Here is a 26,697-nt window from a genome sequence, read left to right on the forward strand (position 1 = left end):
TACAGGGCTTTGGAAACAGACAAGTGTTGGCTTGAATCCTGAGGTCTGTCTTTGTTTACTGTGTGAGTCGAGTATGTTATGTTGTGTCTCTGAGCTGAGGTCTCTGAGAGGCCCCTGGAGATCGCTGCGATGATTAAATGATACATGTAAAGTGCTGAATCCAAGGCCTGGCACACAGCAAGTGCCCTCAAAATGGAAGTTGTTTATCGTCTTCATTGATGGGAAAGGAAAAGGGAGAGAGATGGAATGGGGGCCTGCACTTGGCTGTCTCGCTCTCATTTCACCTCTTTCCTAGACGATGAATCCTGAGTTTCCTTCGGGAAGTCACGTGGTTTCAGTAGCTTAGGCCAATCAACATATTTCATTCTCTCAGGCCTCTGTGACTAGTTCAAGGGTGTCTATGAGATTTAAGCAGTCCAACCAGAGTGCGCCTTTGAATATTTGCTGCGAATGCTGGACAGAGTCTCTTCTTTCTCTCACTGGAGTTTGGTACAAGGAAGTCTCTAGCCCAGAAGCTGCTGGCCATTCCACTAGAAACAGCAGCCTAACTATAAAGCCGATGTTACAGAAGGCAAAGTAGAGACAGAAAGAAACAGTGTTAAGCTGCTGGATTCAGCCTCTCCTGAAGTTGGTGATCCCTGGACTTTTCAGTTATATGAGCCAATTGATTTCGTTTATGTTTAAAGCTTGACAGATTTTCTGATGCCAGCAGTCAAAAGCATCCTAATACAGAAAGGAAGCAAGAAAGAGAATGTAGGAATGGACCGTCTGAAGGCAGATGAGGCAACGAGTATTGGGTAGGAACGAACTGTAAAAAGATCTAGATGCCAGAAACTGGGGCTAAATTTGAGCTATGATTTCCCACTTGACAGAGAAGTAAACTGAGACCAGAGGGTTAAACATCAAGGAACTCCTCTAAGATTACACAAGTTAGCTGGACGCGGTAGCTCACGCCTGTAATCCCGGCACTTTGGGAGGCCGAGGCAGGTGGATCACCTGAGGTCAGGAGTTCAAGACTAGCCTGACCAACATGGTGAAACCCTGGCTCAACTAAAAATACAAAATTAGCTGGGTGTGGTGGCACATGCCTGTAATCCCAGCTACTTGGGAAGCTGAGGTAGGAGAATCACTTGAACCCGGGACATGAAGGTTGCAGTGAGCCGAGATCACACCATTGCACTTCAGCATGGGCAACAAGAGCGAAACTCCAACTCCAAAAAAAAAAGATTACACAAGTTAGTTAATTGTGGAGCTGGAACTAGTAGCCAAACCCTCTGACTCTCGACTCAGCGCCCCTTCCCACATACCATGCAAGTACCAGACCCAGGGAGAAACATACCCCATCCGAGTGCCACAAATCCCTGGAGGTACTTTCTTTCAGAGAAGAAGGAGATGGCGAGGAGTGTGTGAAGGTAGAGGCCTTCCACCAGCAGCCAGGAGTAGTTGGCCATGATGCAGTACTGGAACAGCACCATGACCAGCTTGCAGCCCGCCTGGACAGAGAGAGGCAGCTGAGCCCAGGCCGGGTGGCAGTGGGGCTCCCTCTGGTGAGTGGCCCCAAAGAGAGCAAGAGGGTGTTGTAGGGGCAGGAACCAGGCCACAAGAACAGGCCTCTGGGGTTCAAGGCCATCTTCTGTGGCCTTCCTCCATCAGGCCCGCAGCATTCTCTAGAGAGTGGGAGTCCACAGACCTGGTGGGTTCAGTCAAGCTGGCCAATGAGCCATCACAGGAGCAGGAACTAGGTTCGAAAGCTAGCACTGGCTGCCAGGCTAGATGAGGAGACAGTCCTTCAACCACAAAACTGTGCCGGATACTGCCCAATCCCCTCATTTTTTCAGATGAGGAAACCAAGGCCTAGAAAGGGAAGAGATTTCTGAGCAAAGGGTTAAATCTTTTCTAAACTCAGTTCCCTTGCAAACACATAATGAAGGGATGTGCCAACTCTGTTAGGAGGCATCACTGATTATGGCAAAAATGGCCCTGGCTGGTACATTGCACTCTCCACATATCTGATGGGAATGTCATAGAGTTGGACTTCCCTGATGCAGTGACTGACTCTTTTCACAGGCATGTCCCCTGCAGGGATCCCTGGAAGTTATGCTGATAGAATTGTGGGGCACCAGGCTTCTACACCAGCACAGCTCCTGTACCTCTGCCATGGTAGGGCCTTTGTCCTTTGCTTTGCATTGAGCTGTCCCCTGAGGATGGGACAGCTCCTGGGATAGCCCTAGGGCTGCCGCAAAGACAAGCTAGAGAAGGAGGAGCACCCAGTGCTGCCTGCGAGACAGTGGTGGTTCCTGCCTTATGGCCTTCCCAGAGCCTCTGACTCCAGGTAAGGCCCATTGTTGACTTGTGAGTCTAATGTTTAGTAAAACTTGAGAAGGTTCCCTGCTGGGGCGTTGCTGGCCTTGTCCACTGCTGGTCAGTAATGAAGCGTGGCTAGGATTTAAGGCTCCTGACTCCCAACAAGTACTCTTGTTTCATCCTGGAGACCTCCTTGAGAGACATGGATCCTACTTGAAGAACCTCTCAGTCTGAGTCAGAAAATACACACACTCACACACACATACACACACAACTATGAACAATACAAACAGGTGAGTGGTAGGAAATGTCAGGCAGGCTGGCTGAACTAATCTCAATTTCCAGTCTCTTTTCTCCCTTGCTCGCCTCTACAATAGAGACTGTGACAGGAAAAAACTCAATCACCCTGCTTCCTTTGCAATTAAGTGTGGTTACATGATTCAACTCTAGCCAATGAGATGCAGGTAGGAGTTTCTGGGGAGGGTACCTTTTCTCAATAGAAAGGCAAAGCTGCCCAAAAGAAAAAAAATGTTTAACCTTTTACCATGTAAAGCATGACATCAAAGGCCTACTCTAAGGATGGCAGTGCAGAAACGGGGAAAAAGACTGTGTCCCTCATGGCATCGCACAGCCATTGCGCCACCTTATCTGCGGACTGCTTCTGTAGGAAACAGTTCCCATTTGTTTAAGACTCCAATATATAGTTTTCTGTTATTTGCAGCAAAGGGAATCCCAATTGACACACAGGGTGATTGCAATGAATTGAGTCATCTGGGCATTTGGAAGGAGAAAGGGGGTTAGATTTAAGAAAACACAACTGTTTTATCGCAAACGCGTTTATATAGACATACTGGCCTGTGCTCACTCTTTTCTTTTTAGGACCAACCCCCACCCTCTACAGACCGGGTCATCTTTCTTCAGCTAGGAACTGGCAGAAGTAGGGAAAAGAGGAATCTCCCTCTATATCTAATTCCTAGAGTGGCTAGTTCACTCCTGGACACTGGGAGTTTACGGCAACCCCCACAAGCTTCTCTCCTACGTGACCCAGATTGTGCACATGTGGCTGTGGAATCTCCCTGAACCTCCTGGCCCAGAGTCAGCACTGGCCACTTCATCCTTGGTATTAAGTGCAGCCTCAGCAGGGGCTTGGAGGAAGGATAACTAGGCTACTTCCCTCTCCAAAGTTAGGCTGGGGAAGGTAGGCAGGCCTGGCGACACCCCGGGGCACCCAGGCATATTACCCTGTGGGCATCGCAGTAGGCGACATCATCTGAGGAGAAGAGCACAGCGTCCTTGATGAAGTTGGACAGGGCGCGAAGGATGAAGGACACGAACAGGTGCATGTGGATGTAGTTGCGGGTGCAGTGGAGCCTCCTGCAGGGAGAGAATGTAGGGCCATAGAGGCCAGAGTCCGCTGAGGGGCTGGGACTCAGCCAGGCCCACCTGCCTCTAGTGCACTGGGGAAACTGAGGCCCTAGACTTCAGCTCTTTCTGGGTAACACATTCTGTGAGCATAACCTGAATGAGGACGAGGGTCCCCAGATGGCCAGTCTAATTTGCTACATGCTGTAGTGAAAAAAAAAAAAGGCCAGCCACAGTGTGGCTCACACCTGTAATCCCAGTACTTAGAGAGGCCAAGGCAGGAAGATCACTTGAGGCCATGAGTTCACATATTGAGACCTCTGTATCTACCAAAAAAAAAAAATTTTTTTTTTAAAATTAGCTGGACATGGTAGTGCCTGCCTGTATTCCTTGTACAAGAGGCCGAGGTAGGAGGATCGCTTGAGCCCAGGAGTTCGAGGCTGCAGTGAGCTATCATTGCCACTGCACTCCAGCCCCGGCAGCAGAGCAAGACCTTGTCCCCAAATGAATAAATACAAAGCTGGGGCTCTAGGGGCAACATTGTATTCTGCCCTGAACTACCACCATCTCCAGCTCCCAGAATTGTTTTGCGGGAGGGGTGAGGATGGCAACCAGAACGGGAGAGGGCTGGGGGCACAGAAAGAACACAGGCTGCGGGGAGAAAGAAGACTTTGGCTCCGCCACTTAGCAGCTCTGTGACCTTGAGCAAGCCTTTCCACTTCCCAGAGTTTCAGCGTCCTCCTCTGCTGCAGGGGACAGAAGTCAGTTACTTGTTCTGCTTCTTCTGGGACCGGAAACAGGCTTTCTTCTGGGAAACCCATTCCGCTCTGGATTGGAAGGGCTCCACCCTTCTCACCCTCATGACAGACTTGACCAATCAGAGCGCTCCATCGCTGTCCATAGTGATTGGCTCAGAATTGAGCATGTGACCTAAGCCTGGCCTATGAGAACTCAGAGGACTTTTACTGGAACCAGGAGGGAAGAGGCTCTCGTTGGCCCTGGTGTTGCTGAGCTAGCGGGATGAATGCCAGTAACTACTGGTGGTTGTCTCTGCCACTTCTGCAGAAAGCCTGCCAGAGGATGAGGCCAACCCAGAGCAGAGGAATGGAGGGAGATAGACCTAGTGCTGCTGATGCCGCTGAACACCTAGATCCAGCCATGCCTACAGCAGATGCCTCTGAACTTGCCACTTATGTGGGTCAGGTCGCTTTTGTTTTTCTTACGCTGTTTCGAGGTGGATTTCTGTCTCTTGCAACAGAATCTCGCTAGTACTCCTGTAAAATGGGGTTCCTGTTACCTATCCCATAGCATTGTGTGAAAATTAGAATAATATATATAAAGCGACCGGCCATAAGTTCCTCAGTAGTGCTTAGTAAATGTTGAACAAATAAAGGGATGAATGAGGTGACAGGAGCATCGATGTTTTGCCATAGGTCAGCTTTAGATCAAGAGATGACAAGGTAGTTTACTCAGACCTTCCTCTTTCTGTCCTGGGTGGCTGAGAAGAGACCCAAAGTCTGTGCCTGGGGAGGGCTGGGGTATGGAGAGCTGGCAATGTGTTCTCACCGGAAAGCACAGAGGATGCCAAGGGCGACCAGGAGCATGACCAGGGAGGAGCTGTAGCCCACGGTGTACATGACTTTCAGCTTCAGCAGGTAGGAGTGCTGCAGAGAGAGGCACGTGTCAGCCCCACCGGCCCTCCTGGCTAGCTCTGCCCTTCTGTGCCTCACTGCACCCGCTTCAGGCAGCTTGAACCCCACCAACGCTGCTATTCTGTCCATACCCCAAGGACGCCAATACACAGACACATAACACCGTAACATCTTGGCACTGGAAAAGCCCTTAGGGATCATCTGATGCCAATTCAAACTTCCACCTTATGTATAGGGCCCCTTACCAACTCTCTGAATTCAAGCCTTTGCTTGAATACCTCTAGAGACAAAGTGCTCACTGCCCTTTGAGAAAGTTATTTGGTGTAAAACAGCACACAATATTAGATTTTGTTTATGTGAAGTTAAAATAAATTGGCCGGGCACGGTGGCTCAAACCTGTAATCCCAGCACTTTGGGAGTCTGAGACGGGCGGATCACAAGGTCAGGAGATCGAGACCATCCTGGCTAACACGGTGAAACCCCGTCTCTACTAAAACATACAAAAAGCTAGCCGGTCGAGGTGGCCGGCGCCTGTAGTCCCAGCTACTCAGGAGGCTGAGGCAGGAGAATGGCGTGAACCCGGGAGGCGGAGCTTGCAGTGAGCTGAGATCTGGCCACTGCACTCCAGCCTGGGCCACACAGCGAGACTCTGTCTCAAAAAAAATAAAAATAAAAATAAAAAATAAATAAATAAATTACTTGCACCACCTATTGGTCCATTTTGTGTCTTCTGGAGCCACTTAAACTGGATTTGTCTTTTATATAAGGCCGGTTTTATATAGAAAAGTTACAAAGGTCATACAGGGAGGCCTGCCATTTCTTAACACAGCTATTCTGCCTATCTGTTTCTCGTTCATTTTCTCTATGTCAAATATTCCCTGTGTCAGGTCAGATGCGGTGGCTCATGCCTGTAATCCCAGCACTTTGGGAGTCTAAAGAGGAAGGATTGCTTGAGCTCAGGAGTTCAAGACCAGCCTGGGCAACATTGTGAAACACTGTCTCTACAAAAAAATTTAAATAGCCAGGCATAGTAGTGCACATATGTGGTCACAGCCACTCAGAGGCTGAGGTAGGAGGATCACTCCAGCCCGGGAGGTCAAGGCTGCAGTGAGCTGTGATCCAGCCACTGCACTCCAGCCTGGGTGACAGAGGAAGACTCTATCTCAAGTAAATAAATAAATAAATACATACATACATACATACAAAAATATTCCCTGTGTCTTCAACCTCTTTCCACAATCCTTCAACCATTAGTTAAATTAATATGCTCCAGTTTGTTAATGTTCTTCTTCAATAAGACCCCCAGAACCACATAGCTGAAAAGCTCCAGAAGCATTCTCTGACCAGGAAGAGGTAGAAGGGCTCCATCACCTCCCATCTCCCCTGATCTATACATTGCGCGCCTATGCAGCCAAGCAGGCATTCACTTATCCAGCAGCCACTTCACACTATTGGCTCATCTTTGAGTCAAAATGATCTAAGTGGAATATTGGTCAGAAAATTAAAAGATCTGACCAGGCGTGGTGGCTCACACCTGTAATCCCAGCACTTTAGGAGGCCAGAGTGGGTGGATCACTTGAGGTTAGAGTTCGAGACCAGCCTGGACAACATGGAGAAACCCTGTCTCTACCAAAAATACAAAAATTATCCAGGCATGGTGGTGTGTGCCTGTAATCCCAGCTACTTGGGAGGCTGAGGCAGGAGGCTTGCTTGAACCCAGGAGGCGGAGGTTGCCGTGAGCTGACATTGCACCACCGTGCTACAGCCTGGGCGACAAAGTGAGACTCTGTTGCGAAAAAAAAAAAAAAAAATTAAAAGATCTGCATTTAGGTTCAAAAAATAAAGTGGTATCAAAAAGAATCAAGGGAATAAAAATTAAAAGAACAATGTTTACCAACCAAACTAACAAATATTTAAAAGTAATAATTTTCTCTGCAGGTGAGGGTATAGTGGGACTAAAAACTGGCTCGATCTTTCTGGAAGATAATATAGAAATACATATCAAGAACCTTTGAAATATGACCCTTTGACCTCCCTTCTTCCTCCAGGAATTGATTCTAAGAAATAATCAGAAATTTAAAAGCGTATTTATACATGAAGACGTTTATCACAAAAGTATTAGTGATTTAAAAAACCCAAATGTCCAACAGTAGAATAGTTAAATCCATTATTTTAAATACAAATGACTTTCACGCTAGACCACTAATAAAATGTTGTTTACCAAGAGTTTAAAATAAGTCAGGACATGCTGATATATTATTACATGAAAAGGCAGAATTCAAACTTTACACGTGCAATGTGATTCTAGCTATATGTAAAAACATATTAGGTTGAATTATATGAAATGGATTCTGCTGACAATTTTTAAAAAAATACATTTTAGGCCAGGCACGGTGGCTCAACCCTGTAATCCCAGCACTTTGGGAGGCCGAGACGGGCGAATCACGAGGTCAGAAGATCGAGACCATCCTGGCTAACACGGTGAAACCCCGTCTCTACTAAAAAAATACAAAAAGCTAGCCGGGTGAGGTGGCGGGCCCCTGTAGTCCCAGCTACTCAGGAGGCTGAGGCAGGAGAATGGCATGAACCCGGGAAGCGGAGCTTGCAGTGAGCTGAGATCCGGCCACTGCACTCCAGCCGGGGCGACAGAGCGAGACTCCGTCTCAAAAAAAAAAAAAAAAAAAAAATACATTTTAAAAAGAACTATATGAAATTACCTTTTTTGTAGATCAAAAATGATTGAATATCAACACAAAAAATAAAGAAAATTTAAAAATTGAATATCAGCCATTCCATGTGTTTCAATCTCATACGTACAGAGAAACCAGATTGTAAAGAGATATGGTCGATGTTAACAGTGGTTAACTTTGTATTATAGGCTTGCAAATAGACTTGTTATTTTCTTTTATGATTTTTCTATACTTCTACTTTTTCTACAGTAGATAAGGGCTATTTATAACCAAAAGAAAAGGGTAATTAATGTTTTAAGAAGGCACAAGAATAAAATAGGGGAAACCTGGCTGACAGTCTTCATGGGAAGATAACCTTGAGGTTAGAAAGACCCAAGCTCCATGGTGTCACGCAGTGTACTGTAGAGAAAGAACACAGGCTTCAGAGCCAGGAGACAAGGGTTCCAAACCTGGACTGTGACTCACCAGCTGTGTGACCTTGAGAAAATTATTTAACTCCTTTGAGCTTCATATGCCTCATCTGCAAAATGGGAATAACAGTATCTACCTTGCAGACTTGTTGGAAGAACAAATACAGTGTCAGATAGAGTACCTAGACAATGCCTTGGCATGTAGGAAACACTCAGTGTATGGTCATTTTAATTTGTCCCCACCCCACCATCCTCCTTCAAAATGAGTCAGCAGTTTGAGATGGTATGAATTCTGAGGCATGAAATAGCTCAAAAATTAGCTCTATTCTCAGTTACACTGATGGAGTGCTGTGGGCAGCTGGCCACATGGGAAGGTTTGGAGAGGCTGGGCATGTTATTTTAAGAGTCACATTAATAAACTGAAGTATTTCTGGAGGAGGGTGATTGTGTCATCTGAAGAGTACAAGAAAAAACTGGGTCCATGACACCTAGAGGGGAAAAATACACACTTAGAGGAGAAAAGTGTCAGACTGAATGACATGTAGAAGAAGGGCCGGCTGGCCCTCATGTGTGAGCTCCAGTTGGGGGAAGTTTCCAGAAAGGAGGTAGATTTTTGACTCGGGGTGACGGAAAATTTTCTTTTTTTCTTTTTCTTTTTTTTTTTTTGAGACAGAGTCTCACTCTGTCGCCCAGGCTGGAGTGCAGTGGCCGGATCTCAGTTCACTGCTAGCTCCACCTCCCGGGTTTACGCCATTCTCCTGCCTCAGCCTCCCGAGTAGCTGGGACTACAGACACCTGCCACCTCGCCCGGCTAGGTTTTTTTAAATTTATTTATTTATTTTTGTATTGCTTTTAGTAGAGACGGGGTTTCACCGTGTTAGCCAGGATGGTCTCGATCTCCTGACCTCGTGATCCACCCACCTCGGCCTCCCAAAGTGCTGGGATTACAGGCTTGAGCCACCGCGCCCGGCCAACTGAAAATTTTCTGACAGCAGGAGGTAGCCTTTGATGGGAAGGCTACCATGTGACACTGAGTTGCTCACTGATGTAACTGCTCTCCTGAGAGCCAGGAGTCACCTCTCAAGGATGAGAGGAAGACCCTTGAAGGGCAGTGGGTTGCTTTGAATTAGTGGTTCCTGGGCTTTGGGACATCAAAGACCTGTGAAATGTCAAAAAATTGAGGACCACTGTGTTAACCTATAATCTCGCCATCTACAGATGAGCCGCATTGCGGAGGGCATCAGCCTCACTCCTGGGGATGCCCAGATCAGCCTGCAAGAGCCTGAAAAGGCACAGGGTGACAAGGGTGGGGTCAGGCAGAAGATTCTGCACTGTCCTGCGGCTGTGGCCATTGCCTGCCAGGTGACCAGCCCGCCTCTCATGTAGACCCGTTTCTGCCTTGTAAGGCAGGAACCATAAGGCCTCAGCCATCCAGAAACAGCCTTGCTCCCTGGAGGTTTCATGTGACCTTTGGTCCTTAGTTTTTTGTCTGTTTGTTTGTTTTTGAGACAGAGTCTCACTCTGTCACCCAGGCTGAAGTACAGTAGCACAATCATGGCTCACTGCAGCCTCAACCTCCCTCAACCTGATTGCTTCTGAAGCCCATTCTCTGCATTTCCAGTTACGCAAGCCACATGTGCTTATTAAACCAGTTAGAAATGCGTGCTATTTGCAGGACAAAGCCTTCTTACGAACCTTCATCCCGCCACCCATCAAGATACCATTCCTTTTAGTTTTATGGATTTTACAAATTTGATACAAATAAGTCCCCTCTCTTCCTACAAATCGATGATAGAACTGTTCCTCTGCAAAAGACAGAGCCCACTCACCATCCCTCCAGGACCACAAGTGCCCACTCCTTGTCGAATCTCATTAAATCATCCCACTCTGACCAGATCTGAAGACCTCATGTATGTTCCCAACGGGATGACAAGCCCTGGGAAGGGAGGAACTGCATCCTCTCTCTTGGAGCTGGTCCTTCTTCACGTAGAGCAAGGCTGATGCGCTATAGAGAGAGGGGTCTTTGCGAAATGCAGAAGAGGGTGTGCTCTGCTGCCCAACTTCCTCCTTTCTCCTTGAATTCTGCCACTCTCCACCCGTGCCTTCTCCCATAACCTCACCCTACCCTCCCAGGGACAAGCGAAGCTTGCCCATATTCCTTCTAGGAAGTTTAGCTAATGGGACCTGCTGAAAGTGTACTCCTTGGAGGGACACACACCTTATGGGGAGGCATCAGAAGACAGAGGATGGAGCACTGGCGCTTTTGGAGCTAGACTCGGTTTAAATCCTACCTCCACTACTTTATAAGCATGTTCCTTAATCCCTGAGCCTCAGTTTCCTCTTCTGCAAAGTGAGAAAAACAATGAATGTACAGGGTTATTTTGAGGATTTCATACTAGCCACCAGCCAGGAAGGCACTCAGTAGATGTTTAAGTGCACAGCAAATATTTACTGGGCCCCCATAGGTGCCAAGCATTGTGCTGGGCACTGGGACCTGGAAACGAACAAGACTCTCTGATTTGTCACCATGATTTTGCCCAGACCCAGCCCTGGCTCACAGCAGGTCCTCAGTGAGCGGAGTGAATGAATGCCTTTGAGGAGCGTGTATTGTAGTGAGGGAGGTGGAGGCGTGTGGCACACGCTGATCATTTTAGTGTAACATGGTAGGTAATAGTTGGAGGCCACCGCCGAGCTCTAAGGGAGCCCTTCCCGTGGGGAGGGGAAGAAAGGGCTGGCACTGATGGGCTCGAGTGGAGTCTCGAAGGATGTATAAGAATCAAGAAGGAAAAGAGAGGAGGAAAGTGCTCTCCAGGCAAGGGGCCCTAACAGGGACAAAGGCCCAGGTGGCAGGCAGGATGGCATGGTGTGTATGAGATTTGAGAGACAGGGCCATCCTGGGAAAGGACAGTGATGCAGAGTGAGCTGAGCCCAGACAGGGCCCTGATGGCCACCCTCAGAGGAAGACTCTGGAGGTCCCCAGAAAAGGTCAGCCGATTGCTGAAGGCAGCATCCTCTCAGCTCGGGTAGCTCTGCAGCCAGACTCCCTCCTTGCTTATCAGCCAGGAGACTCTTTCGAATGCTGTAAACTTTTTTTTTTTTTTTTTTTTAAGAGACAGGGTCTCACTCTGTCCCCCACCGCCCAGGTTAGAGTGCAGCGACACAATCACTGCTCACTGCATCCTCGAACTCCCCAGCTCAGGCGACCCTCCTGCCTCAGCCTCCTGAGTAGCTGGGACTATAGGCACGCACCACCACGCTCAGTTAATTCTTAAACATTTTTTGTAGATACAGGGTCTCACTATGTCACCCCACTATGTTGCCCTGGCCTCAGGCAATCCTCCCACCTCATCCTCCCAAAGTGCTGGGACTACAGGTGTAAGCCACCACACCCAGCCAAAAGCAAACATTTACCGCGCACTTACTGTGACCAGGCACCCATCTCAGCATGCACATATATTAATTCACTTAGTTCTCTTGACAAGCCTACGTTGTCAGCATTATCAACACCATTTCCCAGATGAAGAAACTGAGGCACATTGTGATTAAATCTTCCCCAGCCCCACTAAGGTCAAGGTCAGAATTCAGACGCACCAGCCTGGCTCTGAGCATTTAGCCACCATGTTAGTGTCTCTTTCAGTTGAATGAAACAGCACCTCCAGTCTCGCGGTGGTATGTGACAGTTCCTACCTGTGCCTGGGGTCCTCCTAACCCTCATCTCCGGGTTGATAGACCAGGGCAGTGAGGCAGACCCACTGACAGCTGTGCGAGTAGGAGGCGGGGGGACAGGGGGCAGCCCTTACATCCTGACCACTGTCCCAGGCCTGTGCCACCCTGTCCTCTCCCAGGGCCTCCTCACCCCACAGGTTCCTGTCCGCGGGTTTGTGTGGTGGAGGTTGACAGGCTTACCCGCTTCTCATTGGAAGAGTCGTTCACGTTAACACCACAGGCCAGATTAGGCCTGGGGAAGGTTTCTGACCAGCCATCCTGTGTGCAGTTTCGGAACAAGGAACCTGTGGGTGCCAAGAATCCTGTAGGTGAGCCGTGGGCCCAGGCACTGTGATTTTCACAGTAACATCTATTGTAACATGGAGCTGCTACAACCACTTTATAGTGTGGAAACTGAGGCACACAGCAGTTCCAGAACTTGCCCCAAAACCATACCCTAGTGAATAGGGGGAAAGTGATTTGAACCCTGGGGCTCGGGCTCCAGAGCCCACGCTCTTAAGCACACACCACGTGCCAATCCCCCTTCTCACCCCAGCCGGGTGCTGCTCCTGACCCCAGACCCTGCCGCCGGTTAACAGGCGGGTCCCCCGGAGAATCTGTGGTGGCTGCCCAGCACCTGGCCACTCCCATCGTGATTTTTTCTTAGGCTCTTATTTTTACTCATCTTGCTCCACGGAAGTTCTGTTTTAAATGGAACTTCACGCCCTGCTCATGCAGCCATTTGAAACCCACCAGAGTGCCATTGAGATGAACCCCTCCAGGCAGCGCCCCTCACGGAAGGGTGGAGGGTCCTTCAGCCATGACCTGTAGGCCACCCCTCTGCATTTCTCTGCATAATAGATCGTGAGACCACCACAGTCCTCCAGTTCAGCTGCTCACTGCCCCCCACCCCTGGCACGAGGCCACATGCTGGGCCCTCTCACCACGTGGGCCGTGGTTTCCCCGCCTCCCCAGTGCCTGGCCCAGAGCCTCTGCTTATCAAATGCGGGCTGGCTGGCTGGACAGAAAGGCAAACTGAATGGGGATGAAGAGCCTGCCCTGAACTCTTCTCCTAGGGAAGAGAAGAACGCTTCCCCACTGGAGCTTTTACAGCAGGAGCCCAGCCTGCGGAAGGGAGCCACCAGCCAGGAAGGAAGTCTTGGAAGGCCACCCTGAGGAGTTTCCCTCCTCGGGCAGAATGGCCCGGCTGCATTCTGTACTCTAAGCTGCCAAGGAGGGCTGGGATCTGGCTCCCCAGCTCGGTTCGGTGTAGGCGTTGCAGCGTGCACGGTGCTGATGGCCGAGTCCTGTGGGTGGGAGCCCTGCCACCCCTTTGCTCTCACTGAGCGTGGCATGCTTCTTTACACAGACCCCAGGGACTGGGCCCCTGGCTCACAGGGTTTAAGGTCTAATCCTCACAGTGCCCCACTGAGGGAGGTGCTGCTGCCCATTTTACAGGCCAGAACATCAGGGCCCAGAATTGAGTTATGGTGCCCAGCCACAGTGTATGCCGTCACTGTTCTGCCCTCCCACCGGGCCCTCTTCCTGAAGTCTCAGAGGCAGTGTTAGTACCAGGAAACCGTGTCCCCTGAGATCTGGGCATGCCTGCCCTGTGAAGCCTCAGGAGGCCTGGAGCCCAGGTTTAGAAGCAGCCAGATCTGAGTTTGAAACCCAGTGCAGCCTGTTGGTCGCTGTGTGACCTTCGGTGCGTCATTTCTCTGTGCCACAAAATCATCACCCACACTGCAAGAGTGAGCAGGGAACATGAGAGCACACGGAAAATGCCCAGGCTGGTGCCAGGCACAGAGCGGGCACCGAGGCATCATTCCCCTCTCTTTTTGGCCTTTCTAAAATAGGCAGGAGTGGGTGGGGCTTGGAATCTTGGAATTTAGGGGAGGGGTGGGGAGGTTTCTGGAATTAAATCAAGGGAGTTAGGTTGTCAGATGGGAAACAACGGTGGTCAAATTTAGGCTGGGTGGACGGGAAGGCGATTTAAGGGAACACAAACTCCCCCAAGGCCAGAATCGAAGGTTATCAGGCAGTGCATGCCTAGAGACCGGGTTCCCTGTGGGCTCGCCCAGGGCAGCAGGCCTGCCTATTTGGGGCCCTCTCCTCACTGACCCAGCAGGACTCCCAAGACAGATGCTGCATGTGACCCAGGTCAGGTGCCCAGAGCTGCTAACAGGGCAGGGCCCCCGCCTTCCACTCTGCAGAGCTGCAGAGGAGCTGCCTCCCCACTTCCCCAGGGCTGAATTCCTAATAGGTAAGGGAACCTTAACCGGGCACAGGCCAGTGTGCACCACAGGGGAACCCGAAAGGATGTTTGTGCATATATATATATATATGCAGTTTGGGGAATGCCAGTCCAAAGCTTTTATCTGATTTTCAAAAGGCTCCGGGACCCTAATTAGGTTGGAAAACATGACTGCTTTAAGGCCAGATCCTCACTAAGTAGGAAGAGAAAGAGGGCCAAGGGGACACCGCTGGGGAAATGTGTCTTTTGATAAGGAACTCTGGAAGACCAGCGTCCTTTTCAGAATCAAAGGAACACACCCTTGAGGGGGTGTTCTAGGCCGGGCATGAACGGAAACATCTGGGGGCAGAATCGGCCTGCGGTTTCTCCAGTCACATGGACCCCACCCCCCCGTCAGGACCCATGTAGTAGGTGCCCCGAAGGAAAATTAATTCATTTTCCAGAGCACCTTGTCCTCACTGGGCGCTCCCCCTGGGGTTAGGGTTGGGGGCACCACCTGGGGAAGCCTGCCTTCCTGCTGGGAGATGAAGGGGCAGGGGTCTAATCAGACCCAGAAGTAGATCTATGGGGAGGAAGGTGGAGTGGGTGGGAGTTCTTGGTGACAAATTGAGGCCAGACAGGTGTTGACCTGTGCTCTGGGCCACCCACCCCGAGGCTGGGTATGAACAACGTGGCCCCCACCACCTTGGAGCGAGCCCAGAGCCCAATAGTCAGGCCTTTGGAGTGGCCCTGCAGCCCCACAGCGACACCATGTGGCGGCGAGAAGAAACTGCAGCAGAGTCTGCACAGGACCCCAGCTTCCATCCTCACGTTATGCGGACCCCCTGAGCTTCCTGCGGTGGACCATGAGCAATCTAAGGGTGGGGGAGCCTCAAGAGGGAGACACTGAGCCTTTACGTAATGAGGCAGGGAGGGGTTCAAGCAATTAATTGAGAAAAAATGTGACAGGACTGGCACCTGGTCCCTTTGCGGCCGTGAGCACCAGCTCTGCCTGTCCCCTCTGCAGAAGGGCAGAAGGGACCGTGCTGGGGGAGGCGGAGGCACTGTGGCTCTGGGAAGGCTGAAAAGGGAGGGCTGTAAAGGAGAAGAGCTTCCAGTCCTTTCCATCAGGAGAAAAACCCTGTCAGCTGTGGAGGAGCACTGCACGGGAGTCAGAAAGCCGAGTCTGGGCCTGACCTTGCACCTGACCCGCCTGGGGCTCCAGGTCCCCCACATCTGGACTCATCTCCTGTGTCCTGAGCTCCCAGGACCCCAGAGGCAGGCATGGAGGGGCCACGCTGGCAGGTAAAGTTGGTAAGCTTGCAGGGGTGTGTGTGGCAGGGGTGGGGGAAGGAAGGTGGGAAGGAGAAAAAGGAAAAGAAGGGAGAGGAGTAGGGGAGAAAGGACAAAATTTATTTCCAAACACAGCCTTACAGGGCAGGTCTATTTATTTTCCCCATTTTATAGTCAAGAAAACTGAGGTTTAGCAACAGTGAGCAACTTGGATCCTGGGGCTGACTGGCACCCAGCTAAAAGACATTTCCCCAAGTCCCTTGCAGTTAGATGTTGCCATGTGACTGAGTTCTAGCTGAAGGAATGTGGGCAGAGTGGGGTCCTTCCCAGGCCGGCCCCTTATGAACCTCTGCCATGTGGTCCTCAGGGTCCTTTCCCCTCTGCCAGTCAGCCTGGAAACTGCGTAACGCCACAGTTGTGAGGTGTGGGGTGCTGGACTCACCCTGTGGAGGAGAGCTGCATGCTCATCAGAAACACCTGTTTCCTGTTTTGGAGGGGGTTTTTTGTTTTTTGTTTTGTTTTGTTTTGTTTTGTTTTGTGTTTTTGAGACAGAGTCTCACTCTGTCGCCCAGGCTGGAGTGCAGTGGCACGATCTCCACTCACTGCAATCTCAGCCTCCCAGGTTCAAGTGATTCTCTTGCCTCAGCCTCCTGAGTAGTTGGGATTACAGGTGTGCACTACCACGCCTAGCTAATTTTTGTATTTTTAGAAGAGATGGGATTTCACCATGTTGGCCAGGCTAGTCTCGAACTCATGACCTCAGGAGATCCACTCACTTCGGCCTCCCAAAGTGCTGGGATTACAGGCGTGAGCCACCGCACCCGGCCTGTTTTGGACTTTCTGTGGACAAATTTGCACCAAGGCTTTGAGATATGGGGCATTGTCTGTTACAGCAGCCAGTACTACCAAGCCAGGAAGTGGAGGAGTGGGGTTCAAGCCTGTCTACCTCAACCTCCCCAATTCCCATAGCATAGGGTGTTGAGTGAGGCTTCGAGGGAGCAGCATGTTCCCCAGATATGTGTGTGAGTGTGCACACATGTGCATATGTACAGCAGAATTATGGTGAGAAGAATCTCCACTGCCTTCCCACAGTCTCTGACCCATGGTCATCTTTGCCTTGCCTGACTTTGAAAGGCTGGTGGGTTTTAGTGTTAAATCACCTGTTCTTGTTCAGGCTTCATCAGGCAGCTTTCCTGTCCTGCATGGACCAGGAAAGAGGGGCAGCTGCACAGCTTTCCTCAGTTCCTGTTATTATTACCCTTTACCGGATCAAGGGAAAAGGCCTGTGATCTGCAGGGCGGTTTATGGTGACTAAATGAGCCCATGTGTTAATATAAAAATGCCCAGTGCATGGTCGACTTCTAATCAATGTGAGTCAACTAGGAAAATTCTTAAAACTGCAGTTGTCCTCGGGTAAGAGAACCCCCTGCTCCAGGAGGCCAGGGGCTCCCAGGGAGCCAGTTTCTCAGCAGGGCCTGACAGAGGAAGGAAGAATTCTGGAAGGCCAGGCCATTAGGGAGCCTGCCACTGCCAGGAGGGGATCCAGACATGGGGACTGGAACAAGGCCCCTAGTTGCTAAGGGGGCAGAAACATGGAAGGAAGGAAGAGAGCTCCTAACGGAAGGGCCTGGGGAAGACAGAAGCAGGCCCAGGCTGGCTCCCTTACTGCCTTCCCCAGTGCACTGCCTCCCGCCCCCTTGCTTGAGACCCTGAGAATTGAGTCCACCCCACATTCCCAAGCAAGGCTTCGAATTCTTTGCAGTGATCTCCCCCCATCATTGTACCCATACTTGTCCTCAGAGAAGGTTCCTTGGCCTCCTGCCTCTAAGCTGAGGCCCCACCCAGAGGGCCACCCCCTAGCCTCTCCGCCAGGCCCCATGGGCTGAGTGCTTACCATTTCTGCTGGTGAGCATCCGGAGGAATCTCGGGCACTCCACCTCCACCATCCGGCCCGGCACAGAAGAGGGCCAGCAGCTTATGTTGTCCCACATCCCCTCACAACCTGCCAAGAAAAGCAGCATCAGACAAGGATGGGGGATGGACTGAGGGCTGCCCTACCATGCTGTCCACATCACCGACACCCTCGCCTGCCTGGAATTCCCATTAGACTACTTCCAAAGTTCCCAGTAGGTGCTGACTCCTCAGGATCAGGAACCAATAGTGTCTAATGCACCTTTTCCTCTTCGGGCCCTTGGACTCTGCCATCTACATGGTAGTGCTCAGTGTTGAAGATAGAAGAAAGTGAGAAAGGGAAGGGAAGAAGGAAAGAAGAAAGGCACCCTCTCCTATAAGCTTTGCAAGTGCAGGTCTGGATTTCTCTGGAGCAGATGGCACATCTGTTGGCCAATCAGTTTGCATTAAACGACTAAGCAGCAGTGGGCGTCCCTCCTAGCTGCATGGTACGACTACCTGGGGAGCTTTAGAAATAGACATAGCCGGTGTGGCACACAGGGATCCTGCACGAATTGGTTTGGGTGGGCCCAGGCATCATGTCCTTTAAAAGCCTTCCAGGTAATTCTAACGTTTGACTGCAGGGTTGAGAACTCTTGTCCCACGGTTCTCAAATTTCAGCTTGCATTAGCATCACCCAGAGGGATTATTAAAACACAGATTGCTCAGTAGGTCTGGGGTGGGGGCTGAGTATCTGCATTTCTAACAAGTTCCCAAGTGATGCTGATGCCGTTTGTCCTGGGACCACACTCAGAGCCACTGCCCTGGCCTATGGACACAGCTCCACAAGGGTCACCACTTATTTGCAGCAAGAATATTATTGAGGATGTTGCTTTCTACATCACTTGAGTTCCCTTGATGAGGCCCCTCCTGGAAGAAGAATCTGGTCTCAATGCAGTGAGAAGCTGAACTTATTGTGAACAGCTAGTATACATAGACACTGCATTTGAAGCTGGTTTCTTCTTTGATTTGGCTGCTAGGAAGCTCAGAGCTAGATGTGTGGCCCACTTCTGAAAACTGAAAGACTTTAAGATGAATAAAAAAAAATCACTAGGTGTTTTCAGTGCAAAACTAGGCATTGTCTAAGTACAGCTTTCTGTATTATCTGATTCAATGGGGTGCCAGGTCTTTTGTTGTCTTCGAGCTTTTCTGCAACTCTGTAACTTCTAGATGATTGGCAGCAATGCAAATGATTCTCGTCCATAGGCACAATAATTATTGTCCAGTTGAAATACGATTAATTTCACTTCCTTCCCTGTGTATTCAGCCAGCTTTGCATCTATTTGTAAATTCATATTACCATTCTGTCTTATAGGTACGGTACTGTATTAGTCCGTTTTCATGCTGCTAATAAAGGCATACCTGAGACTGGGTAATTATAAAGGAAAGAGGTTTAATGGACTCACAGTTCCACATAGCTGAGAGGCCTCACAATCACTGCGGAAGACGAAGAAAGAGCGAAGGGACTTCTTACATGGCAGTGGGCAGGAGGACACGTGCAGGGAAACTCCCCTTTATGAAACCACCAGATCTCATGAGACGTATTCACTATCACAAGAACAGCATGGGAAAAAGCTGCCCCCAAGATTCGATCACCTTCAGCCAGGTGCCTCCCATGACACACGGGAATTCTGGGAGCTACAATTCAAGATGAGATTTGAGTGGGGACACAGCCAAACCATATCAGGTACTTTGAATTCTATGAACCAGTGATAAGATCTTACTGACTCCCTCACAAATTAAACAAGCTGTTCGGCAGGTATTCTTTTGACATTTGTGTGTGAGCTGTGACTGTACTGTCTTTTAAGACATCATTTCACGTAACCACCCACCAATTCTCCCAAAGTTGATCCGAGGGCAGCCACGCAGGGAAACTGCTTCTTGCGACAGATTTCTGTTCCCCGTGCCCTCTGAGAGGTCATCGCTGGGGCCAGGCTTGGAAGCGGCTGGAAATGAGCTGAGGGACACCCATGAGGCGAGCCGCAGTCAGTGGTCCTCCAGTTTGGGGAACGTGGCACAGGGCAGAGCCCAAAAAGAAAGAGCCAGGACTCGAGTCGGCTGACCCGGGCTCCAGGCCCGCCCCACCTTGCCAGCTGCCCTGCTCGCTTGCTTGTCTCTTCTGGGAGGACCAGCCCCTCCCTCCTGAGGCTATCCAGAGGAAGAGCTCAAAGCCCACCTCAAAAGCCTGCCTGGAGCAGGCACTGGGACTGGCAACCCCTTTCCCACTGGCCTCCCCAGGCCTGTTCCTTTCTCATCTGGACTCAGGAGGTTGGACTAGGCTGGGTCTCCTGAATGGTGGCAATCCTTAGCTCTGGGGACTGGGCGATGGATGCGGTGTGCAGATGTCGCGGGAGTACCCAGATGGCAAATGCTCAGCTTTTTAAGGAGCAAGAATCTATTTTCAGGCATGAATCTGACCAGACCCAGAGCATCCATAGTGTCCTTGACCCCGTCATCCCCTCTAAGTGAAATCTGCCTGGCGACCTGTCCCATTGCAGAAGCGTGAGCCTCCAGTCTACGTCAGAATGAGCTGGGTGCCCGTCAGAGATATGCAGATCTCTAGGCCCCAGATCCTCCTTGTGAGGCCAGACCCAGGAATCTGCATTTTAAGAATTCCCCAAAGACGCTGCTGCAGCGGTTCCAGGACTTGCTTTGAGAATTTCCACTCTGAGCCTCCCTGCTCCTCACCGCTGAGCGTTCCTCATTTCTAGGCTCAGCGCTACCGCTGGTTCCCAGGAGTAACTCACAGGCAGTGAGACAGGCGGTCACAGACCCACCAGTGGGGGTCACTGCCAGCTGTGTCTTCACCTTGGTGCCTGGGTACAGATGCCTCCCCCACCACCAGGCAGAGAGCCCAGGACAGCAGGCTCCTGGGGCTATGATGGGCCAGGCATAGCACAGGTGCTCAGCAAACACAGCAGATGAACGAATGAAGGGACGCCAGCTGGAACCGCTGCCTCCCGCACCAGTCCCCGCCAGGCATCCCTTGTAAACGGGCTTTCACCTTGACACCCAGTTGACTTCTACATTCTGCATTCAGGGCCTGCCAGCTCTGGTGTGGTGCCGATGGGGAAGAGCCCTGTGCGTCCCACACTTGAGCTCATGTAATCCCATGGCAGTGCCCCCCAGTTCCCGAGGTGCCTGGCTCTACCCCCACTTCATAAACGCGGCAATCAAGCAGAGCCGGAAGTGGTTTCCCAGGCCACACAGCCAGGGAATGGAGGGGATGAGAGCTGTCTTCACCCAGCCCTCCAGCCACCTGACCTGTCTCCAGATGACACTGGCCCCAGCTGCCTAGTGCCCTCCTTGTTCAAGCCAGGCTCTGGGAACTGGAGAGAGGTGGGGGGGTGGGGAAGGGTAGGGTGGGCAGGGCCAGGGCCTGGGTCAGGGAGGATGCTGGCCTAGAGCGGGGAAGCCACAGCAGGTGTGGCCTGTTTCTCCCTGAAGAGAGGCCCAGCCCCCTAGTGGGAGAGGAGAAGTGGGAGGGCCCAGAAAGGAACCCAGTCCTGAAATCAGGATGGCTGTGGGGGCTTTGGAGGTGGGGCAGTCCCAGGAACCACAAGGGCGGCCATGAGCAAGGGCGTGGTAGAATTGGAGAGGGACACAGAAGGCTGTGTGTGGGCGGGGCTTTCATAGGACAGTGGAAGCATCTATGAGGCCAAGGAGCAGGGGTCTGTGTCCTTGGAGGCATATGGGAGATGAGGAACCCCTTGGATATTCCAGAAGCTTCACCTGCAAGAGGAGGAGCGGGAGCTTCTCTCTGCTGCGCACTCCCCAGGGAGGGCTCCGCCACTATCCCGAGGCTGCCTGTTCACATTCCAGCTGTGGACGCTGCTGGCTGGGCCTGAGCAGGGTCTCGGGAACTCGGCAGGCCCGCCGGGTAACCCTGGGCCTACCCATATGCCTGTGGGGTGGGGACTCGGTCCTGAGGACCCTTTACGGACAGCCCACTGTTTGTCTCCATGCTGACCTAACCTGGCACCTGGAGTTTCGGGAGGCGGAGGCTGACCCGGGGCCCTCTTTCCCTATGCGGCCCTCTCAGGGTGGCAGCAGGATGCCTCGTTTCAAGTTGCAGCTCCCCTGCCGGCTTGGGTCAGCCTCTCTTGCGTTGGAAGCAGCTGGGGCATTTCCAGAGCATGGAAAAAGGCAGGAACCTTTGCCTCACTTGGGGAAAAACAGATTCAGCGCTGGCTGGACTGGCCAGGTCAGCCAAGGCACCAGCCGCAGGCTGGCTGTCTGGCTGGTTGGCCAGACAGATGTGAACGGTGCCAGCACGTCTGAGAGGCTTCCTAACTTGGGTCATGTCAGGCAGGGCCCCCAGGGACGCCTGGGGCAGGCCATGCCAGGCCTGTGCTGGATGCACATCACACGTCCCGGAGCTGAGGTTGACCGCAGCCCAAGGGTCAGTAGGGTCACTGCCCCACAGCAGAGATGAGGGAGCTGAGGCTCCAAGAGGGGGAAGTGACAAGTGTGGGTGCCAGAGCTGGTGATAATGGAGCTGGGATCCCACTCAGCCTTCCCATCTCGCCAGTCTGGGACAGGCTGCCTCCTCCAGGCTGGCCTCGGTGGCAAAAGACCTGACTGCCAGCCCCACACAGCGTTGCTCGTTTCCTGAGAACCAGTGACACTGCCTTGCTCTCTTCCAGCCCTGGCTCCACCATCTGGGCACAGAAGGCACAGAACAGACCCGGGGTTTCCCAGCGTGAGGTGAGCTCACCACTCACTGGCGGCCTGTGCTTTTGGCTGGTATATAGTTGAACATTTTTTCATAGTTGCACTTTTTAAAAGAAAATTTAATGTGTATTAGAAACATTATAAAACTAGCATATCACAGCTGTGATTTTATAGCTACTGTTGTTTAGGATGAGGCTAAGTGTTTTAAAAGTCCATTGATTGAAAGGAAAACATGCGAAGGAAACCATAGTACAGGAGGCATGTGGCTATAGCCGGGCTGGAGGGAATGTGGCTTGGGGGAACCGGGCAGTCCCTGTGGCCTCCTCGGTGCTTGTGGAGACTGCCTTGCACTGTCTCCAGGCTTTGAATGCAGCATCTCGGACCCCACTCTTGGACTCCCCCGTCCCCCAAGCCAAGCATGAATGGGAGGCAGGGGAGAGCGCTCCTGGCTTAGCTTCGGATACCTGTCCTGGCTCTGGCCTTCCCAGGCAGCCATGGCAGGGAAGGGACGCAACCCAGGACTGGGGTCACCCTGGGCAGTTTTAGTTCCAGAGCAGCACAGTTCACTGCCTGGCTCGGGGGTGAGCAGCATTCATTGAGGTAGCGGATGGGGGAGCTTTGTCACACAATAGTGCCACACTTACTGAGCCACGAGGGAGGGGTCACCGCCCCAGGAGAGCCAGGGCTAGAAGAAATATACATTAGCTGTGTGGGCAGGCACATCCAAAGCATGTGAAGAGCAGACCTCCCCACCCCTTGTTGTCTCTGATGGCTGGAGGGGGTGGGATGGAAGGCTGGGAAGTTTCAGTGGGGAACCAAGAGAAGACAATGCCAGCCCACAAACACCGCCTGGGGAGGAGGGGCTGCCTGCCCCAGTGCCCGTGGCCCAGGAGGACGGCATGGGATACCAGGTTGAGGGAGGTGGTGTGGTGGAGATAGAATGGGCTTTGGAGCCAAGCCTACCTTGGGTATGACACTTAACCTCCGTGAGCCTCAGTTTCCTCATCTGTAAAATGGGCACAGTAATATTTCCCAGGATTTTTGAGAGAATTAAATGATACGTGGGTGCAGTGGAATACATTCTGATCCATCCATCTCTGTTTTTCTTCTCCTGTTTTTTTTTTTTTGTTGTTGTTGTTGTTGTTTGTTTTTGTTTTTTTGGTTTTTGTTTTTTTGCCTTTCCTCTCTCCTTCCTCTTCAGATTGAAGTCACAGAGAAAGGCAGGAAAACTTGGCTTGGGTTTCCAAAGGCCTCTGGGGGATGAAGAGGTATTCTGGAATAGTCAAAGCACTTGGGAAAAACAGAAAAAGAGCAAGAATTCCCACAGGCTGGGCAGAGATGGAGGGGAAGTGATGAGTTGGGACATGGAAGGTTCCAGAAGGGGCGCAAATACCCTGCTGCCCAGCCAGCCCTAAGGAGGTGGGATGGCCCAGAGGAGAAACGGCTGTGAGGGCCGGTCTAGACGGGCAGACCACACACAGCCTTGCCGAGCCCATGTCTCCCGGCAAAGCACAGGAGGGGCCAGTGGCCCAGGATAGATGGCCCTGCCAGTCCCCACCTGTGACTGACAGCAGCGTCAGCCGCAGGCGAGATCCCCCTGAACACGGTGGTGCTACGTGAATCTCTAGCCCCCTGGGAAAACTGCAGGGGAAGATCCAGAAATGTCTGCCATCCCAGGAGAATGCAATCAGAATTAAAGTCAGAAAATGGAGAAAGTTCTAGTTTCACCCAAAGGGGTTTATAGGTAAAGATTCGTGGTCTTTATATTTGTGGAGCCCCTGGTCTGAAGCAGACCCAGCAATGTCAGCTTCCTCTGGCCTGCCCACAGGGATACAGAGGTGGCCCCAGAGGCAGGTCTGGGTGGGTGGGGGGAGGGCTGAGAGAGGGGAAGGGCCATCTGAAAGGGCAGGACAGTGCCTGAGAGTTTGTCTACCCGGCGTGGAGCCTCCATCCTACAGTCCTCTATTTATAAATAAGCTCAGATGGCCTGATAAAAATCTGGGGCTATTTCTGGAGCAATGTGTCAGGCTGCAGTGGCATGGGGCCAGGCTGGGCCATGCTGAACTGGGCCACTCACACCCCTCCATGTCCCTGGTGCTCACTTCGTCGGCTGATGGGGTCACCAGGGAAGCCACACCTGCTCTTTGTCTTGCCCTTGTGTCTGTCCTCTCCTACCTTCTGGTTCCGCTGGTGTTTGCTCTTTCCTCTGCCTACGGACTGCCGCATCCATCTCTCAGGCACCTCCACCCCTGCTCACCCCCACTCATCCCTTTCTCCTCCCCAGAACCCACAGTGGCTTAGGATGAGTTCCTGCACAGCGGCCTGTTTCCCAGTTGCATGGTGTCTCCCTTTGCCTCTCTTGGCTCAGCCCTGGCCCCATCCCCAGGCCATCCAAGGGGCAGCCTGGTGAGTTTTCCTCAACTTTGCTAATGGCTTGACCTACAGTCTTAAGTCGAGAAGGTGTCGCTGTCATTTGTGATGGCTGGACACACAGGAGCTGTGGTCAGGATGGGGCTAGAGGAGCTGAAATCCCAGGGCAACAAAGGTATTTAAAAGCACATCACAGGAGAAACAGCTAAAGAGTCTTGGAACCAGGAATCATAAGCTGTTTGATGGGATGAACTCTTTTGAGAGTGATGAGGTGCCCATCACTGAAAGTATTCAAGCAGGGAGTCATGGAATTAGGAGACTGGGAAGAGCATCAGACACTGAATGAAGTCTGCACTAGATGAGATGAAGAACCCTTCCAGCCCTGAGACCAAGCAGCCACTTCTCTGGAGCAGGCTGGCCCATCTATGTCCAGAAGGCCAGCCCCAGGCCAGCTTCTGAGCACGGAGAGCTAAGTCCTTCCCCTTCCAGAGACTGCACAAAGTGTGTGCCACCTTCACGGAACCCTCCTCATCCACCGAAGAACTCTTCCTCACCTGATCTAAAGCTCTTCATTTCACACCACCTTTCAAGCAAATTAAGGATTAATTGCCAGCAGCGATCTCGTCTTTTTTGTTTGTTTTCTCTAATGGAAAACCCTTATCTCGGGAGGGTAAGGTTATCAGTCATTCACAGCTCAGTTGTGCTGTGTTTGATTAGACTGGATGGCAAAGCTGAGTCCTGTTTCAGCTCTGTGTGATCCTGGGCTGCTTGGAGACTGTTTTCTCATCTATGAAATGGGAGTAATGATAGTGCTTATTGCACAGCTGTTTTAAGAACTAAAAATTTAAATTGTCTAGAATGTTATACGAACATAAGCTAACGTATTTTGGAAAAATGAGCCAAGATCAGTGGTGCCAAGGGAAGAATGGGCAGAGGTGAGCTGTGGGCAGCCGTGGAGGATGGTCCAGGGTGTGGCTGCCAGAGGGCATCGGGGGCCAGGAGACTCCAGAAAGGAGCTAGGAGCTAGGAATGTTAGAGAAAACTGCACTAACAGCCAGCACGCGTGAAGAACTGATTCATGCTACACCATGGATGAACCTCAAGAACATTATTCTCGGCAAATGCAGACAGACACAAAAAGTCACATAGCAAATGCTTCCGTTGATATGAATGTCCAGCATTGGCAAATCCACAGGGACAGAAAGCAGATTAGTAATAGCCAGCAGCTGGGGAGAGGGATGGAGGGGAATGATGATTTAATGGGTACAGGGATTTTATTTTGGGGTGATGAAGAGATTTTGGAATGAGATAGAGCTGGTGGCCGCATACAGCATTATGAATGTGCTAACTGCCATTGAATTATTCACTTTAAAATGGTGAATTTCATGCTATGTGAATTTCACCTCAATAAAAAAGGTACAAAATAAAAATCCTGTTTTCCTGCACCCATGCTCTGGGGAGTGGGCAACCAGCAGGCAGAGACAAGAAGAAAAAGGGGATGGCATGACCCCACTTGAAGGCAAGGACACTAAGGCTCCGAGAGGACCAGCGTCTTGCTCAAGGTCACAGAGCACCTGTGTGACAGAGCAGGACACATGCCCAGGTCTGTCTGACTGTCAAACCCACACCTTTCATGTCACCACATTGTCCTTCTGGTACATTCTTTCCCTGGGGAGAGCCATGGCCCTTCCACCAGCCAGCTCTGAGGGGGTATTGACTTCTGTAAACAAAGTAATAAATAGCCCTGTGGGGCGGGCCATGCAGTTATTAGGGTGACCGTGAAATGTTCCCACAAAATGCCAGTAAGACCTTGGCCACCTAACCCGGAATAGCTGAAGAGTTAATTTTTTATTTGTGATAAGTGTGGCGGGCTCGATGACAGCTCCTTGAGTGGTGTTTCCTGTAACTCGTCTGGCGTTCAAATATTAACCTCTACCCCAGGGAGCTTAACCATTAATCCTGCACCCTCAACGGAGAGCCCCAGCAGTCCCTTCCTCCACACGGGTGCCAGGATAGAGCCTCGGTGCTGAGAGAGGCCCCCTGGGCACCAGATC

The 26,697-nt window shown here is 51.3% G+C and overlaps 1 protein-coding gene and 1 long non-coding RNA gene across 2 annotated transcripts in view; one reads left to right on the forward strand and one right to left on the reverse strand.

Moving 5' to 3' along the window:
- The window catches only part of LOC112617174 (secretin receptor), a 77,702-nt gene that overhangs the window by 19,578 nt on the left and 31,427 nt on the right, over positions 1–26,697 (reverse strand). Inside the window, exons 3-7 of the mRNA XM_025373933.1 lie at positions 17,544–17,651; positions 12,325–12,428; positions 5,233–5,330; positions 3,546–3,678; positions 1,340–1,493 (exon numbers count right to left, since the gene is read on the reverse strand). Coding sequence (XP_025229718.1) covers positions 1,340–1,493; positions 3,546–3,678; positions 5,233–5,330; positions 12,325–12,428; positions 17,544–17,651 — 597 coding nt within the window. The remainder of the gene's footprint in view (positions 1–1,339; positions 1,494–3,545; positions 3,679–5,232; positions 5,331–12,324; positions 12,429–17,543; positions 17,652–26,697) is intronic.
- Positions 15,164–26,073, forward strand: LOC112617176. The gene is made up of 2 exons (XR_003117863.1): positions 15,164–15,670; positions 24,558–26,073. It is a non-coding gene; the product is annotated as an uncharacterized LOC112617176 (long non-coding RNA).

The sequence above is a fragment of the Theropithecus gelada genome, unplaced genomic scaffold (genome assembly GCF_003255815.1).
Source record: "Theropithecus gelada isolate Dixy unplaced genomic scaffold, Tgel_1.0 HiC_scaffold_15884, whole genome shotgun sequence".
NCBI classification, from domain to species: Eukaryota; Metazoa; Chordata; class Mammalia; order Primates; family Cercopithecidae; genus Theropithecus; species Theropithecus gelada.